The following is a 15889-nucleotide window of genomic DNA, read 5'->3' as shown; positions in this document are numbered from 1 at the left end:
GATCAGAAAGACAGAAACATGTGTAACTATAATCAACTCCAGTCACTAGACAGTCGAGTAGACACAACGAGTTACAACATGTTCTTTTGCAAAATTATACAGGGAATAGGCATATAACCCACCTGTTACGAGACAACTTAATACCTAGAGCTTACACTTAAGATTCTTGCAATTATACTCAGTGAGAAATCTACATATATGTCACCCTTAAGACTTTGATGGAGCATTCATGTGAAGATGCTTTCTATTGTCAAATTCTATGCTTAACCTTGAGTCAGTGGCGCATACCAAGCAGGAAACTTTAAAGTAGAAACTACATTACGAAAGATATAGACTTGGATAATAAGCTCAGTAGTACAAAACTTTAATAAAGCTGGACTGGAGAATGCAAAACAAAACAGATGGCAAAGTTCTATACTACAGATTCTTTAACTTTAGGCAAGAAGGTATCCCACCATCCAGGTTCATACTTGGGGTATGGCGCCACCCAATTTTTAGGCTTATCGAACTCAAGAGTAGCAGGATTGGAAGCCAAAGCTTCATCAATAGAGGTAGCTTCAAAGGAATCATACAGAACACGATCCAACCTTAACTTCATAAACCTGCCGTAACACAAAACAAAAACAACAATGCTTCTCTGAAAAAGGAACATAATTTCGTAAAAAAAGAGAGTTAGGGATAAGGGTTCTAACGTGATCCAGGGGCCATTGGTGGAAACAAGAGCAACAGCAGGACGACGAAGCCTTTGAGTAATTTTGGGGTAATTGTCAAGGAACTTAGGCTCAATCACAAGCCAAAAGTCTTGCTCTAATTCACGTTCACCGTAGTAACGAAGACGTTCAAACAATTGCTCCTGAAAGTGTTCCTCTTCATCAAGCATGAATTTAGCATTTGCAACCAAAAAGTGATACTTGGTGCTATCTCCCTGCAATCATCCATAAAAAACGTAAGCTGATTGGTTTGGCTTTCATCAGTCGAGAAGAGAAGATAGAGAAAAGAGGAACCTTTTTCTCAGACTGTTGCTCAGCTGAAGTAGCAGCGGTTATGAAAGAGGATGAGAAATGCGATGGTAGAGTCAGAGACGGCGGAGAGAGATGGAGTTTCTTCGCCTGCTTGGGGAAAGAAGAGGAGACGATAAAGGGTTTCGGACGAACGGCTGCGACGGTAGGTGGTACCGCCACAGTCAATGCTCCGGTGACGCTCCACATTGCTGAAATTGAGTTCTTCTGATCGAAGCAGAATCTGTAAAAATCTTATCTTTTTTGCCGGGCGTAATCCATTATTATCATCACTCTCTCTCTTTCACAACTCAATTTTTAATTGATTTTAATAACTTAATTGGGCTTTGTTATTCAACTGATGTCAGTGAAGGCCCAATTTTAAGCCCATAAGAAAGAAAAAGGAAAGGTGTTTTAACTGTGACTTTAATGGCGACGGAGGCGGAGCTGAGATGCTGAAGCTGCAAGTTACCGGGAAGACGATCTTGTCCAGTATACGTTATCGGAGAGAGTCAAGTTCTTTACACGATTCACCATTTTAGCTTTACTTTACAATTTAGGAGGATTTATATTAGAGTGTTTTGATTGATGCAGATGTCAACGTGTTCGTCGTACGTATTTGGACCTTACAAAATCGATCCGCGTGAAGTGTTCTACGCAACACCTTTCTCTTACGCTATGGTTAATCTCCGTCCGCTTCTTCCTGGTCATATCCTTTTTTTTTTCGCTTTCTATAACGATTTTGGTTGTGTTGTGTAAATTGAGTTCCTTTTGTATGACTTTAACCACACGAGCACATGTTCTTGTTTGCCCGAAAAGGCTTGTGCCGCGCTTTACTGATCTCACAGCTGATGAGACAAGTGATCTGTGGCTTACTGCTCAGAAGGTTGGCTCTAAGCTTGAGACTTTCCACAATGCATCTTCTCTCACATTAGCAATCCAAGTAACTTTTCAACATCTCTGTCTTTCTCTCCCATTTCATATTTTTGTGTGTGTATGAATATTTGAAAGGATTGGAATTGAAATGATTGCTCTAAAACCTTCAGGATGGGCCTCAGGCGGGACAGACTGTTCCCCATGTACACATTCACATCATGCCTCGTAAAGGTGGTGACTTTGAGAAGAATGATGAAGTCTATGATGCTGTAAGTTTGCTGCATTTTGATCACATTCCTAGCTTTGGTTTTATACAAATCTTATTGTGGTATCTTGTTTTGTAGCTTGATGAGAAGGAGAAGGAACTGAAGCAGAAGCTTGATCTAGACATAGAGCGGGTTGATAGGAGCATTCAGGAGATGGCTGACGAGGCTTCCCAATACAGATCTCTTTTCGATTGCTAGTTATCATTTTATCAGTATCAAACTAAGCTATCCAGTAGCATTAATAAGACCATTGTAACAAGCGATTCCCAGTTTAATGTTTGGTGTCAGAGACTTGGATTCAATCTTGTAATCTCCTCTCTTTCTAATGGACCCAACCTTGGGCATAAATTAAGATTGACATTTCTTAACGACATTAGAATCAACTCTTCCATTTCTAAAGAAAAGAATCCCAGTTGCCACCATCATCTCATGCCTCATTTTACACAATGAACAACACTAAATACTTGAACTGATCAAAAGCAGAGATGTATAAAATATTGTCTCATATCAGTACGCTGTGGATACTAAACAATAAGCTAAGAAGCCTTTGATGGTTCTTCCCCTGGAGCATCATCCTCGTCATGGTAAATGTTCTCAGCCATCTGCCATATTTGGAGTATGTTGTCTTCAGCAACACTGGAAATCACCCAATCTTCACAAGGATTCCATGAGAAATCTGAGATTTTGCTAGTGTGACCACCGTGAATAAACAGCAGCTCAGGTGGGCCGTCCTCTGCATCCTCCACAGTCTGTTCCTCATCAATCCTGTCATAAGATACCCTCAAACATATCAATATAGCTCCTACATGACGAAACATGAACAGTTTAAAACTAAGATACTAAGTATTGAGCCCAGACCTGCTAAGGTCCCAAACCATAAGCCTTCTACCAAGACAACATGATGCTAAGATTGTCTCATTCTTCGGGTTCCAACCAACTTGGAAAACCTCCTCCCTGGTGATCAAAACAAATAATTTAGGTTAGCGTACTGCTTTTACTTTAGCTCTTAGTAACAACAATCCATCTCTAAATTTTGTGGCGCATTGGTCTTACTTATGGCTATCAAATGTGTGAAGAGCGCTGCTTAGCTTCCGTAGATCGAATAATTTGACAGTCTTATCAGTTGACCCTGTTGCCACGACCCACTCATTAAATGGGTTGAAGGCTAAACAGTTAACCTGAGGCATTTCAAACAATCCAAGAATTAAAAATTACAGAGGCAATACAATTCAAATGTTTTCTGTGTTACAATAATAAGCTCGTTAACCAAAATATAAGTTCAGTTGTAATTCTAATGAGATACGATAGAGCAAGGAAACTAGTCTAATGGTCATATATATACTATCTGAATTTAAAGCTAATATATTGCGAACGCACCTCCATTGAGTGAGCAACAACAGACTGTACTGGTTTAGTGGCAGATGGAGAACGCAGATCCCATATAAGAAGGTATTGGTCATCACCAACAGATCCAAACAGGTGTTCATGTCTCAAATGCCATGCAACATCTTCCACGACGCCTTCATGAGCCTTAATATAAGAAAATAATCATCAGCAAGGAAAACACAGAAACCACAAACATTATATCAGTCTACATGCTTTCATAAAGTTTGACTGTTTCCGTAAATCAGATACAATGCTTTGCCTTCTAAAATGATGCAAAACAACAGTCCAAGACAGATAAGAATCCAAGAATTTTACCTTGAAGATCTGCTGAGCGTCAAGAACCCTGTTTTTAGGCGCAGCTTTGGTATCCCACAAGCAGATCTGAGCATCATCAGAGCCGCTAAGCAAATGACCCTCCTTGAACTTACTCCAAGAGAGGCCATATCCTTCAGAGCTGTGACCTCTGAGCCTTAAATCAGGATTACAAGCCCCATCAAGTGGAGGCTTAGATGGATGCTTACTGTAATCGAAAACATACACCTCCGCATTAACTGTCTTGGTAGCAATCATAAAAGGGTTTTGAGGCATGTAACGAGCTCGATTCACTTCGCCTTCATGATTAATTTGCTGGATAATTTGCACCTAAGCCAAGCAAAAGTAATCACCTTTATTAACTCATTTGAACCCTAAAATCTATCTAAGAATTTAAAAGGGTAAAAAGAGAGTACCTTTCCGGTGGCGCAGCCGAAGCCGCCAAATTCAGAGCGGTCATCATCGTATTGACGAGCTTCGCTCTCAGTGTCATCAAGGGGAAGCTGAACTTGAGCTAACATCAAGTAATTGGGTTCGTTCTCAGAAGTGTGGGTACCGAGAATCATCTTCTGAACGGAGTAGTCTTTACCAGCAGGCTCCTCACGCTCAGGGAGCCATTCAACAGTGAGTGAAGGCCACTCAAGAGCGTGAGTGATGACGAGATCGTAGAGGAAAGGTGTGTTCTTCTTCCAGATCTTGTACTCTTCATTGATTAGTCTCTCCTCGATCTCCCCTCTCATTTCCTCTTCGTCTTTCCCCATCTCGGCGATAGTCTCTGTTATTCCCGCCACAAGCCACAAAGCAAAACCCTAAAACAGATCTCTTTTACAAAAATTGTTTGTAGAGAACTTCTCTCTTCTGTTTCTGTATAATTCAGATATAGAAGAAGATGAATTTAAAAAGGAAGAAGATAATGAGACAGGCCTTGGTAATTTCAAAAGGCCCATTAAATAAAAGGCCCATTTAGGCCCATACTAATCATCTTACCAAACCAGTCAACAGAACGAGGATCGGTGAAAATGGCGATGGAGATCGGAGAAGATGAATGGAAGGTTTGCTGTGGAAGCTCCGATTTCGCGAAGCTGATGGTGGATTCAGATCCGTTTGAATCATTAGAACCAGCAGTACATACTGCAAGAGACATCTGGTTCAACTTAGTTAATGTGACAGCTTGGCTTGAAGCATTCTCTGCTCATCCTCAGATCGGGGATACTCCTTCACCTTCTTCTACCAACTCCGGTTTTGCTCGTCGGAGTGAAGCAGAGCAGTCCACAGCCTTTGCCACTACCTCTTCTAAAGCTTTAAAGGTGAGATGGATCTTCACATTTCCTTTTTTTCATCTCTTCAGTAAATTTATCAGTTTTGGTTTCAAATTTACTAGGAGCTTGCTGATTGGAACGTACGCTACAAGAAAAAGTTTGGCTTTATATTCATTATTTGCGCCTCTGGCAAGACTCACACTGAGATGCTCGCTGCGTTAAAGGTCCAAATTGGCATTTCCAAAATCTGTTTTGTTCTGTGTGTGTGTGAGTGAATGAAACAGTTACATATTCATCAAATTGTGTCTTTTATGTATTTATTTTAGGAAAGGTATGAAAATAGGCCAATAGTGGAACTTGAGATTGCTGCTACGGAACAAATGAAAATAACAGAGCTACGAATGGCAAAGCTCTTCTCCGATAAGGCTAGAGTTGTATCAGAAACTGACAGCTCTAGCTCTCCTATTTCAACAACACCTCAAGGTATTTTGCTTATTTACCAAACCCTTTCCTTTTCAACGTTTTGGACGTTTATTATCCTCATGGCTATGTTTGTTATCTGTGTGACTATTTCTACTTAAGATCGTCTGAGAATCATAGGAGGACATTTGAATGTTGCAGCTGAATCAAAAGCTATCAAGAGAAGTAGGCCACCAATCACGACTCATGTCTTGGACGTCTCACGTGGTGCTCCAGCTGCAGGTGTTGAAGTGCACTTAGAAGTGTGGAGTGGTACTACTAACGGTCCTTCCTTTGGTCACGGAGGTGGTGGGGTCTGGTCTAGTGTGGGCACTTCAGCTACTGATAAAGATGGGCGCAGTGGGCCACTGATGGATCTGGTTGAGGCTTTGAATCCTGGGACATATAGAATAAGCTTCAACACTGCAAAGTATTGCCCAGGCTGCTTCTTTCCCTATGTTTCTATTGTATTTCTAGTTACAGAATCTCAGAAATTTGAGCATTTCCATGTGCCACTGTTGCTTGCACCATTTTCTTTCTCCACATACCGTGGGAGCTAGAGCCTAGAGCTGCTACGCTGTCTGCTGCACCCAGTTTCCAACACATTTGTTTTTTTCTGTACCACTACTCGAACTTGTACCAATTGCTATAAATTAAGGTCCTTATCCTTATTAAGGTCCTTATTCGAGTACGTATTTCTTTGGATTTGTAATTCTGTAAAGTATGAGTTTCGATGTAGACTCGATTGTGAGCAGGACAATAATAGTATAGATTACCATGTTAGACATCTTGGGAGATTCTAACCCTTTGTACAAAATGGTCAATCACAAAACTAGCCACTAGAAAAGTTGTGTTTTGATCTCGGGAGATTCCAAACCTCTGAGCAAAATTGTCAAATCAAAACAGTTTCTACTGGTGAATATAATTCACACACCTCTACCTACCCCTCCAGAACGTGTCTAAAGCTCCCTCGCTATATCTACCTTCTCCAAATGCTTGCAAAATCTTTCGCAAATGACAATAGGTTGCTCCACGCACTTGACTTTTCTTCTTTCACTTCACCAGCTCCCGTCTCTTTCGTCTCACTAGCTCCTATCTCGGAAACGTGTCTGTAAAAACAAAAGATATAAGAATTCAAACTGAAGCGGTGCCAATATGATCAACTTGAATTGACTTTTTTTTCTAATTAACTAAATTGTCCTAAAATAAGGATCGGACCAGCTAAGGAGAGACCTAATTGTATGCACAAAATACCTGGTCTCAGTAGGCACAACATCTGCTGAAACAGCTACTTCAAGATGGTCTGCTTTCGACTCTTGATTACCCAAGTGAGTCAAGTTTCCCTCTTCCTCAGTCTCCGAGTTTTTTAGACATACCTCTACTTCTATTCTCTGACTTGTCTGTGTTTCTATTGTGTCATCTGTTGCAGTAATGACAAGGTTGTTGTTGCCCTGGAGATTACTTTCATCATCAGCTGTAACAGCAACTCCTTCAAGATGGTCAGCTATGGACTCTTGATTACCTAAATGCATCACGTTTCTCTCTTCCTCAGTCTCCGAGTTTTTTAAAGATACCTCTACTTCTATTCGCTGACTTGTCTCAGTTTCTCTTTTGTCATCTGTTGCACTGATGACAAGGTTGTCGTTGCTCTGGAGATTACTTCCATCATCTGCTGCTGAACCAGTAACTACTTCAAGATGGTTTGCTATTGACTCTTGAATACCAAAGCGCGTCAAGTTTCCCTCTTCCTCAGCCTCCGAGTTTTTCAGACACACCTCTACTTCTATTCTCTGACTTGTCTCTATTTCTCTTTTTTCATCTATTGCAGTATTGAAAAGCTTGTTTCCCTGGAGATTACTTTCATCATCTACTAGAACAGTAGCTCCTTCAAGATGGTCTGCTTTTGACTCTTGATTGCCCAAGTGAGTCAAGTTTCCCTCTTCCTCAGTCTCCGAGTTTTTCAAACACACCTCTACTTCAATTATCTGACTTTTCTCTGTTTCTCTTTTGTCATCTGTTGCAGTAATGTTGTTGTTTCCCTGGAGAGTACTTTCACCATCAGAGTCAGAGAGAGAAGAATCTATTATGTCCTGCTTCCGCTCACTTCCTATCTCAATGTCCAGACTGCCAGTGCCAGCCTATAAAACAGAAACGAGGATAAGTAAGCCAAGTGATAAGTGAAGCCTACAGAAAATTAAACTGATCACACACCAAAGCAAGATATTTTACTTGAATCTGAGGTTCAACAACGACAGGAGAGAAGTGCGAGGAAGAACCATCTGGTACAGAAGGAGAGACTGAGACTTCCGAGAGAGCTTTAGCTACAATTGGCACATCTGCTTTAGGTCTGAGTTTCAGCTCTTGTAAAATTACCCTGAGAATGTAAGGAGAGCCTCCCACTTCCTTGCGAATAGCCTTTAATGTAGGGAATTTACCAGCATTACTTGCTCTGTATCTGCATTATACAAACAGAACCGCATGTTCAACAAGACTTTTGAGATTCAGATACCTCAGCTGCACATAATACTATCTAAATTGACATGTGGATCTTCTTACAGAATCGACTTACTCGTTGACATAAGACTCAACCAAAACTCGCCGATCCTCTTTAGACAGTCTTTTGTAAACCTTAGAGGTTGTTGTCAGAGTCTCGCAAACAGCAGGAGAGCCATAGAACCTTGCAAGCTGTTTAACATCAGTTCCGAAAACAGCATTTCTGCGTGCAGCAGACACTACAAAACGACGTCGTAAAGAAAAACATTTCAGAAACAGATTTGAGACATTGGTAAAGAAACATTGAGTAAAAGAAAGGGTTTTAGCTTTGTTACAGGTAAATTGTTTCAGCTGTCTCAGAAGCATCACTGAACTCGAGGGTATATTACTTGTACGTCAGTGCGATCAACTCCAAACAACAATTCCATACCTACTAAACATTCGAATTGGATTCTCTTAAGTAAAGGTTTATTATACTTAACGCCATTTTCAATAACGATATAAACCTTCGAAAAGCGATAATAAGAGAAACTTACGTTCAGTGAGGAATGAGTTCGATAGTTGAAAAATCGCGAATCGTAGTATTTTTGAGAGAGACGAAATGAAAGCGAAGAACAAGGAACACAAGTAGGGTTCGTTCTCGTTTGTTCTTTTCCCTAATTCTTCTGCCAAATTTGCGTAATTGTTTTTTTTGTTTTTTTTTTCTTCTACTTGAAGTTGGGCTAATCCAGTGGGCTCGAGGATACGGACTTGTTCGCCAAGACAAATTTGTAAAATTACTATATTGTCCCGAATACTTTATTAAATTTCAAAATTGTCTTGTAACTAAATATTGGAATGAACGTGACGATGGGTGGGCGTTATTGTAAATTTGTAATACATACACCTCTTTACTTGGGAGGGCTGGGAGCTTAACAAGTTTTCGATCGAACTCCTTTTGGAAACTGGATAGGCTAAAGCAGCTAACAATAGAAATGCACCGGTATTGGATTGAGCTGAAAGAACATATTTTCGATAAATCCATAGCATTCTTGTTTTTTCCTAAGTACACCATAAAAGTCTCGTAATAACATATATGATGGCAAAATGAAAACTGAGTTATCAGGTTACATCCTCGAACAAAGTCTTTTCCTCCACAATCTTGGCAATACTTCCGTTTACTTGTACCCATGTTTCTGTTATTTTCTTGATTTTTCCATCAGAAATCTCCACCAATGTGAAAGCTCTTGTTGTGCTCCCACCCTTCTCAGAATCATCTGCTCCACTCAAACTATCTCCCTGACAGTTTTCCTTTGCCTCTTTTATCCTTGGAACTATTGCACCGTTCAAATAAACAATCTGGTTGTCACTGTCTTGCACAACCATTTTCCGATTTCCTTTCCCTGATTCCAACTCCTTATGCATGTGTCCAAACACAACTAAAGGAATCGATAGCTTCGTTGTCTCCTTCAGCTGGCGTATTGCATGTTCTAGATCTGAAACATTAAATAAGGTTTCTTATCAAAAACACTGGCTTGTATTCCCGCATAGCGTTCTTGCATCTGTCACCAAACTAACTATACAATGAGCAAGGAAAATGCTACTGATGCCAAATTGAAAAGATGGCAGCTTGCTTTACCTTGATCACCATGGTCACCGCCTTCATCCCCCCAGTCTTTTCCACATATATCCTCAGCTTGAGAACCAAGACCTGAAAGACACATAAACCTTATCATTATAAGTTCAAACCTGACTGGCTTAAGACTAGACCAATCAGGGAGGAGTTTTATAGGTTGATGCACCTGTTGGCCCATTATGAGCAAGAATTATCGCCACATGATCTTCTGGTGTTCCATGCGCAGCTCGGCATATAATCCCAGCACTGGTATCCATATCACGAACTCCGTACCTAGAAGTGTTAAATGAATTGTAGTTTTCTCTGAATCCCTAATCACTAGACTGTATAGAAAGAGCTACAGATTCACTAAAATTATCAACTCATTTTCTTACGAACTTAGTCATTCCAAGGTTTTTTCTTTCGTTTCTTGAAAGACGAAAAGCTTTTATTTCATATAAAACATACATGAAGATGCATGTCTGCCAGTCAAAAATACTAACCTCTGGACAAGAAGCTTTTTCCGATGCAATTGATCCCCCCCCATGTGAAAAGGGTCGACCACCAACAATACTGAGCTTCAATGAGGGGAAGTCCAAGCGTTGATATCCTACATGCTCGTCACCAAGGCTGTTTGATTGCAGAGGGAAGAAAAAAACACAAGATAACTTTTCAGAATCTGTGTCCAGTAAATCAAAACCAAAAACTACAGGAATAATGATAGAGCTAAGGATCACAAACAGAAAAATCACAAGCTCTTTTATCAGCAAACGAAACAAGAACACCAAAAGCACACGTTTCCTTTGTTTCAACCAATAAACCCTCTCTCTAAATCTAGTTCCCGGAGATGGGTCTCACGATGAGTACTCTTGCCTCTAGATATGGAGTTCCCAGAAGAAAGTCCTAATTAAACTATGAATAGCGATCATATATCAAATCAAGCAACTTGATAGTTATCTCAAGAAGCCCTAACATCAAATCAACTTTGAGGGATGTTCAATAAATACCAGAATTGCTGAACAATAAACAAAAGAACAAGCATTGCAGCAGCTTCGTTTACATACATGTAACAAGACAAGAATACCAGGTAGCAATAAACTGGAGAAGCAAACAAAACCATATGTGGGTGAAAATTGACAGACAACCAAAAGCAGTAAGTGATCATATGTATATACTTCTTGATGTAGCATGAGAGTCAAAAGCACAAACAAATAGTGGAAAACTCACCTATCGAGTTGCATTTGAACGCCGTTTGGTTTGCTGAAAGAAACATATACCAGACCATAGAAACCCCACTATTAGAAATCAAAGCACAAGACCAAGACCAAAGTTTCGAAAAGACGGTAAATCAGAAGAAAAAAAAAGGTTAATTCTAACCTTGAGAACTTCTGGGTGTTCCAGGCATCGTGATTACCTAAAATAACTGCTTTAGGGAAAGGAAGAGCGGCTACGCTCTGCACAAGTGGGACATCTTCCTCACCAAAATCACCTGAACTTAATCAAAATCATAGAAGGTAGTATGAAGATAAGTAGATTAAAAAAAAATCGAAAAGGAAGTGAAATAGTCGAAAGTAACAGAGAAGTTGCCTGTGAAGAGCACCAAGTGAGGCTGCAAAACAGGTTCAGAAAGAGAATTTAGGGTTTATAAGCCACGGGGAAGTTTACATGAAAAAAGGGTTTAGAAAGATGGAAGGGAAATCAAAGGACCTGCAGTAAGCGAAGAGCCTTTTGATCTTCATCTAGATTCCAGAAGCCATGCTTTTAACACAGAAGACGAAAAAGGTAAGACTAAACAAAAATATCAACGAAGGCTTTGAGAGAGAGAGATACAGGGAGGAAATAACATTACAATGTCTCCGACAACAGCGATTCGTACAAGAGAAGAAGACGCCATTAGAGAAGAACTACAGAGACTTGAGAATTGTATTTTGATGTTAAAACAAGGAGAATGAATGACAAGGAGCACCAATGAATGATACCAACTTTTTTTTTGAAAACGGCGCCGTTTCCGCATAATGCTACAATAGTCACAATTGCTGACAAACCCCTACAAGGAATTGGATTTTTTCTTTTCATCCTTGCCTTTTTTTTTTAGTATACAAGCACCCCAACCCCACCCGAATGGAAAAACAGAGAACCCCAATTGCTTATTGTTACCAAAAAGAATGTCTCCTTCTACTTACTATATCAATCAGTTATTAACTCTTCCTTTTTCCCCTCCTTTCCATCTTCTACTGTGACAGCTTGAAGACGCTCTGATAGCTGCTCCACTGATGTCTCTTGTTCCCCAGCTTCTTTCTTCGTTCCATCTTCTCCTCCCATCTTCTGCCTCTCTCTCATATCATAGTAGCCGAAATCTTCGAGGATCGATGTATGTGCCTCATATTCTTTGAAGATTCTTAGCATCTCAATCCCCTGACGTAGCTTCACCTGTTAACAGTTCATCAATTTAGTCACATCACCCACAAACATATATTTTCCGTTCGTTAATGCATGCAACATCTAATTTAAGAGTTTCAATATCTCTAGAAACCTAAGGCCACCAGTGCAAGCATTTTTCTACCAAGCCTTGCATGCCCATCAGTCTAATACCACGAGAGACTATTGAAGCAGAACTTTCCTGCCCCTCATATTTCAGCTTCCAAATTACTACACCAACTATTAAGACAGTGAAATAAATGATCATAAGACAAAAAAAGTTAGACCCACCTCCTGCGAGTCTCGGCTGTGTGTCACCGGCTTGTTCTCATTGTTTTGTAAAAGAATATGACTAAATCGGTTATTCGGTACATCTTTCACAATATGCCATTTCACTGGGAACTGCCCACTCCACCTGTCTTGCTGCCAGTAACCAGCATCCTTTTCAAAGTCTACAGGTCCGACCATTTCGGAGACCCCACAGAATTGTCCACTAGCATTTACCTGCATGATTTTGAACTTTCGTTAATCTCACTGTTTCAAGCAACTGTGGTTGTCTTTCAATTGCTATAAAAAGGAACATATCAGTTACATATATACTAATACGTCAACAGAAAAAAAGCCATACCGAGAAGAACAGAAAGATTGGGCACTTCCCACCCATCTTCTCAGCCTCTCGATAAGCCGTATCTAGTTTTTTGTTGCCATGCGGTGTGCTGGCCCAGACATTGTATTTGATACTCCTGTGGACATTGTCTTCACTAAATGACTTGACGATAAAGAATTTGGCGTTCATATATTCTGTCACAAATTCTGGATGGTTGTACAAACTGGGATTTGGTCCAGCTGTACTTGAATCACTCGTTGAATCATCAGTAGTAGAGCCAGGTTTGGAGCTGATCTTGCTCTTTACCCGGCTTGATGACCGTGGTCCTCGATTACCATACAGATCATTGGTGGTAGATATAGGGCCCTGCTCCCTCTCTCGCCTTTTGCCTATGTCAGGGGTTACTCTGACTCGATTATCAGCTCCATAATATGGGGCGATAGAGCTAGGATTCTGGTAAGATCCTACATGATAATAACCTCCCAAAGACGAGCTTGAAGCAACTCCACTCCCATGCAAAGTCACCTGATAGAAGAAGATGTCAACAACATGCGATAAGCCCATAAAACTGTAAACTAATTTGAATTTGATGAGTATGCCAATAACGCCTCCATTCTCCGAAACCATTAAAGGGAAGAAGAAACGAAAGCTTGACTTATATATGAGAAAATTTCATGGATCTTATAGGTTGAGTATTGAAATAACCATTATACTAATAATAAGGGGTGCTAATGTAGTATCCATCCTGTAAAAATATGTTAACCTAACCAATCAGCACATAAAAGTTAAAACATAAGAGAAGAGTATTAACCTGTGAAGCATTCTGGTCATATGGGCCAAGTATACCCATCGTCTGAGGATAAGGTATAGGAGATGTAAAAGAGTTGTCCCCTTGATTCCCAGGAAAATTGGCTCCACCATATTGACCAAAAGGAATCATAAAAGCAGATGATGGGTCAATATCTGAGGGAGTATAATACGTAGCAGAAGGTGCACCGTAAGGTTGGTAAAAGGCAGGGGAGACTGGGATTTGGCCCTCCATCATCATAGATGTATAAGGGTTGAAGCCATAACCAGGGTGGTACATAACAGATGAACTGTCATTGTAAACAATCTGAGAATAAAAGAATAACCAAAGTTAATAATGTAACTCGAAGAGAAAGATAGAACATACATAAGTAACAGAACAAAGTCATGCTAACCTGTGGCACATGCATGCCTTCAGGGTTAGTAGCATACTGTGAATATCCATCCCAACTGTTGATGCTTTGTGCATACCCTAGAGAACACACATAACAATCCAATTAAGTAGTCTCACAACCCAAAAGGGGATTATATACGAAAGAGAAAGAGAAAGAGAAGAACAGATATAATACCAGGACTTGTAACATCCCAATCGTAATGATAGACATTAGTAGGGGGTTGAAGGACATTGAAATATGGAGCAGGACCAGGAGAAGGAGTAATGGAAGACGAAGAAGAAGATACAATATTCACCTGCTGGTGAAAAGAACAAGGCACTTTAACCCTAGGATGGTTTACACTTTACAGAAAGATTCAAAATAGAAGAAGAAGAAGAATTGAATTAAATTACCTGGTTAACGCCATTAACCGCCATCACTGGTCGTTCCCCTGCGCGAAGTCAAACATATATCTCGTTAGAAGTAGAAACCATGGGAGCAAAGAAACGAACATAATTAACGGCTCTATAATGCTCTCTAGGGTTTGGTTTGGGTTCAATTGGGGGATTTGGTTAATTCGAGAAATCAAAGAGATGCGGAAGAGTAATAAATAATGAGAGAGGGGGGAGAAGAGTGTATACCAGAAGAGACGATTCGGTTGCGCTGATTTGTAGAAGAAGAAGAAGAAGAAGAAGAAGAAGCGGGATCCATGGGAGGAAGAAGAAGAAGGAGAAAGAGAGATCTGTGTGGGATGTGACTGTGAGAGAGAGCCAACGGGGAATCGCAAAGAGGTTTTTGTGAGATTGATTTTAATTTTTTGAAACAATGAAAACTCTCTTTCTCTCTATTTGCAACTGTTGTGGGGTCCGGGTCCGGGTCCGGGTCGTCTCTAGTTTATATATAAACTCGCGTCGATTGGAGTTGGTTCTTCCTTTCCCTTGGCTTTCCTTTTTAAAGGCGGTTTGAGCCTTTTCGGTTTCTTCAGTGTTTCCCAATAAAAACTGTACTATTTCTCCTTTTTCGAATATGTTCATTGTTCAATGCTTTTTTCTCTTTTCTTTTCTTTCCAAGTCAGAATTTCTCTAAAAGAAAACAAACTTCAAAAGTCAAATCTTTTTGTAAGCCAATGCATGGATGGAAATAACTATCCGAGATTCGATTCGTCATCCGTTACGAAATTTTTGAACGTTCAATCCGAGGAATTCAAATCTCTGAGTTGTTCTCTTTCTCTTTTCTAACGTCTAATTCATTTATTGCATTGAAATCATATAAAAAACTGATATAATTAACGTCGGACAAAAAATATACGACAAATATACACAGAAAACACGTGATAGTGAATGATGAAAAAGTGAGTGTACATGTTTAATACTAAAGCCTTACTTGCTATAAGCCTAAAACTGATTCATTCTTTTCTTCTTTTTCATTTAGAGTCGGTTCCAATACGTGAAATCATCCTTTTTGACTCCATAGTCGTCTAATTTTGTCAATGATATACGGTCATTAGTCTTTGTTATGATCCCATATTGCTAATGGGGAATTGATCAATTTGTCACACCCCAAGCTCCTTTCTGGACCTAATCATTAGTACTCACGATCGCAACATTCAAAAGCTGTGTCTTGAGTGCAAAATAGGACGTCAAAGGCACCACATTACCTATGTGGGATCCGATGAAAATGGCCATGACCAAATGACTAAGTAATCTTTTTACCATGAAGACCAAATGACTTTTTGATCCTAAGTAATCTTTTTACCCAATTAACACCAACTTTGTCGTTCGGTGGTTCAAATCTATTCTTCTATTTGTGTGCATCTTCTCCAATATTCCATAAAATACAAGACCAAATACATTGATCTCTTTCCCACAAAACCAAAAAAAAATAACTAAAACTTGACGTGGAACAGCTTATTATTCCTTGCATAAGGTAAACACATATTGAAAGCCGTTAAGTAGGGTAGACCCATTCTATAGCAGGGACGTCCAAGAGTTGTATTACAGCTCAAAGAAGTGTAAGTTTGTTTTCTTTTCTTGCTAGGAA

General features: G+C 39.9%; 6 protein-coding genes and 1 pseudogene across 14 annotated transcripts; 2 read left to right on the top strand and 5 right to left on the bottom strand.

Moving 5' to 3' along the window:
• Positions 1 to 318: 318 nt before the first annotated feature.
• LOC104726392 (protein YCF54, chloroplastic) lies at positions 319 to 1378 on the bottom strand. The gene is made up of 3 exons (XM_010445241.3): positions 1005 to 1378; positions 693 to 925; positions 319 to 602 (listed from the first exon to the last, which is right to left on the bottom strand). Exons 1-3 carry the CDS (start codon positions 1206 to 1208, stop codon positions 413 to 415), a joined length of 627 nt encoding a protein of 208 aa, XP_010443543.1. The 5' UTR covers positions 1209 to 1378; the 3' UTR covers positions 319 to 412.
• LOC104726391 (bifunctional bis(5'-adenosyl)-triphosphatase/adenylylsulfatase FHIT) lies at positions 1376 to 2508 on the top strand. Of its 4 annotated transcripts, none has more exons than XM_087471084.1 (5): positions 1376 to 1509; positions 1593 to 1704; positions 1793 to 1941; positions 2045 to 2143; positions 2219 to 2508. In XM_087471084.1, the coding sequence occupies exons 2-5, from the start codon at positions 1593 to 1595 to the stop codon at positions 2336 to 2338; spliced, it is 480 nt and encodes a 159-aa protein (XP_087327210.1). In that variant the 5' UTR covers positions 1376 to 1509; the 3' UTR covers positions 2339 to 2508. The 4 variants fall into 4 exon arrangements, with proteins under 4 accessions (XP_087327210.1, XP_087327209.1, XP_087327211.1 ...); XM_087471083.1 differs by having other exon boundaries at positions 1382 to 1509; positions 1593 to 1679; positions 1818 to 1941; XM_087471085.1 differs by having other exon boundaries at positions 1445 to 1514.
• On the bottom strand, positions 2501 to 5239 carry LOC104726390 (histone-binding protein MSI1). Its single transcript, XM_010445237.3, has 7 exons — positions 4826 to 5239; positions 4255 to 4702; positions 3842 to 4168; positions 3518 to 3670; positions 3194 to 3318; positions 2999 to 3094; positions 2501 to 2905 (listed from the first exon to the last, which is right to left on the bottom strand). The coding sequence occupies exons 2-7, from the start codon at positions 4597 to 4599 to the stop codon at positions 2677 to 2679; spliced, it is 1275 nt and encodes a 424-aa protein (XP_010443539.1). The 5' UTR covers positions 4600 to 4702; positions 4826 to 5239; the 3' UTR covers positions 2501 to 2676.
• On the top strand, positions 4858 to 6343 carry LOC104726388 (uric acid degradation bifunctional protein TTL). 2 transcript variants are annotated; one of them, XM_010445236.3, is made up of 4 exons: positions 4858 to 5145; positions 5220 to 5321; positions 5424 to 5580; positions 5719 to 6343. In XM_010445236.3, the coding sequence occupies exons 1-4, from the start codon at positions 4858 to 4860 to the stop codon at positions 6114 to 6116; spliced, it is 945 nt and encodes a 314-aa protein (XP_010443538.1). In that variant the 3' UTR covers positions 6117 to 6343. The 2 variants fall into 2 exon arrangements, with proteins under 2 accessions (XP_010443538.1, XP_010443537.1); XM_010445235.3 differs by having other exon boundaries at positions 5680 to 6343.
• On the bottom strand, positions 6305 to 8762 carry LOC104726387 (uncharacterized). Of its 2 annotated transcripts, none has more exons than XM_010445233.2 (6): positions 8586 to 8762; positions 8385 to 8482; positions 8126 to 8288; positions 7786 to 8011; positions 6811 to 7694; positions 6305 to 6665 (listed from the first exon to the last, which is right to left on the bottom strand). In XM_010445233.2, exons 2-6 carry the CDS (start codon positions 8413 to 8415, stop codon positions 6536 to 6538), a joined length of 1434 nt encoding a protein of 477 aa, XP_010443535.1. In that variant the 5' UTR covers positions 8416 to 8482; positions 8586 to 8762; the 3' UTR covers positions 6305 to 6535. The 2 variants fall into 2 exon arrangements, with proteins under 2 accessions (XP_010443535.1, XP_010443536.1); XM_010445234.3 differs by having other exon boundaries at positions 8385 to 8479.
• A 277-nt stretch (positions 8763 to 9039) lies between these two features.
• Positions 9040 to 11556, bottom strand: LOC104726385 (uncharacterized; annotated as a pseudogene). Its single transcript, XR_015570542.1, has 9 exons — positions 11493 to 11556; positions 11351 to 11401; positions 11231 to 11252; positions 11021 to 11132; positions 10871 to 10903; positions 10147 to 10273; positions 9831 to 9937; positions 9668 to 9739; positions 9040 to 9524 (listed from the first exon to the last, which is right to left on the bottom strand). The product of XR_015570542.1 is annotated as an uncharacterized LOC104726385 (transcript).
• A 60-nt stretch (positions 11557 to 11616) lies between these two features.
• LOC104726386 (YTH domain-containing protein ECT4) lies at positions 11617 to 14922 on the bottom strand. Of its 3 annotated transcripts, XM_087471072.1 has the most exons (9): positions 14491 to 14891; positions 14263 to 14300; positions 14045 to 14168; positions 13871 to 13947; positions 13480 to 13782; positions 12690 to 13193; positions 12353 to 12565; positions 11827 to 12073; positions 11617 to 11690 (listed from the first exon to the last, which is right to left on the bottom strand). In XM_087471072.1, the coding sequence occupies exons 1-8, from the start codon at positions 14558 to 14560 to the stop codon at positions 11831 to 11833; spliced, it is 1572 nt and encodes a 523-aa protein (XP_087327198.1). In that variant the 5' UTR covers positions 14561 to 14891; the 3' UTR covers positions 11617 to 11690; positions 11827 to 11830. The 3 variants fall into 3 exon arrangements, with proteins under 3 accessions (XP_087327198.1, XP_010443534.1, XP_010443533.1); XM_010445232.3 differs by having other exon boundaries at positions 11617 to 12073; positions 14045 to 14165; positions 14491 to 14922; XM_010445231.3 differs by having other exon boundaries at positions 11617 to 12073.
• Between the last annotated feature and the right edge of the window lie 967 nt (positions 14923 to 15889).

This window comes from Camelina sativa, chromosome 11 (genome assembly GCF_030686135.1).
Source record: "Camelina sativa cultivar CO46 ecotype springtype chromosome 11, ASM3068613v1".
Taxonomy (NCBI): Eukaryota; Viridiplantae; Streptophyta; class Magnoliopsida; order Brassicales; family Brassicaceae; genus Camelina; species Camelina sativa.
This window is presented reverse-complemented; position numbering and strand designations above follow the sequence as displayed.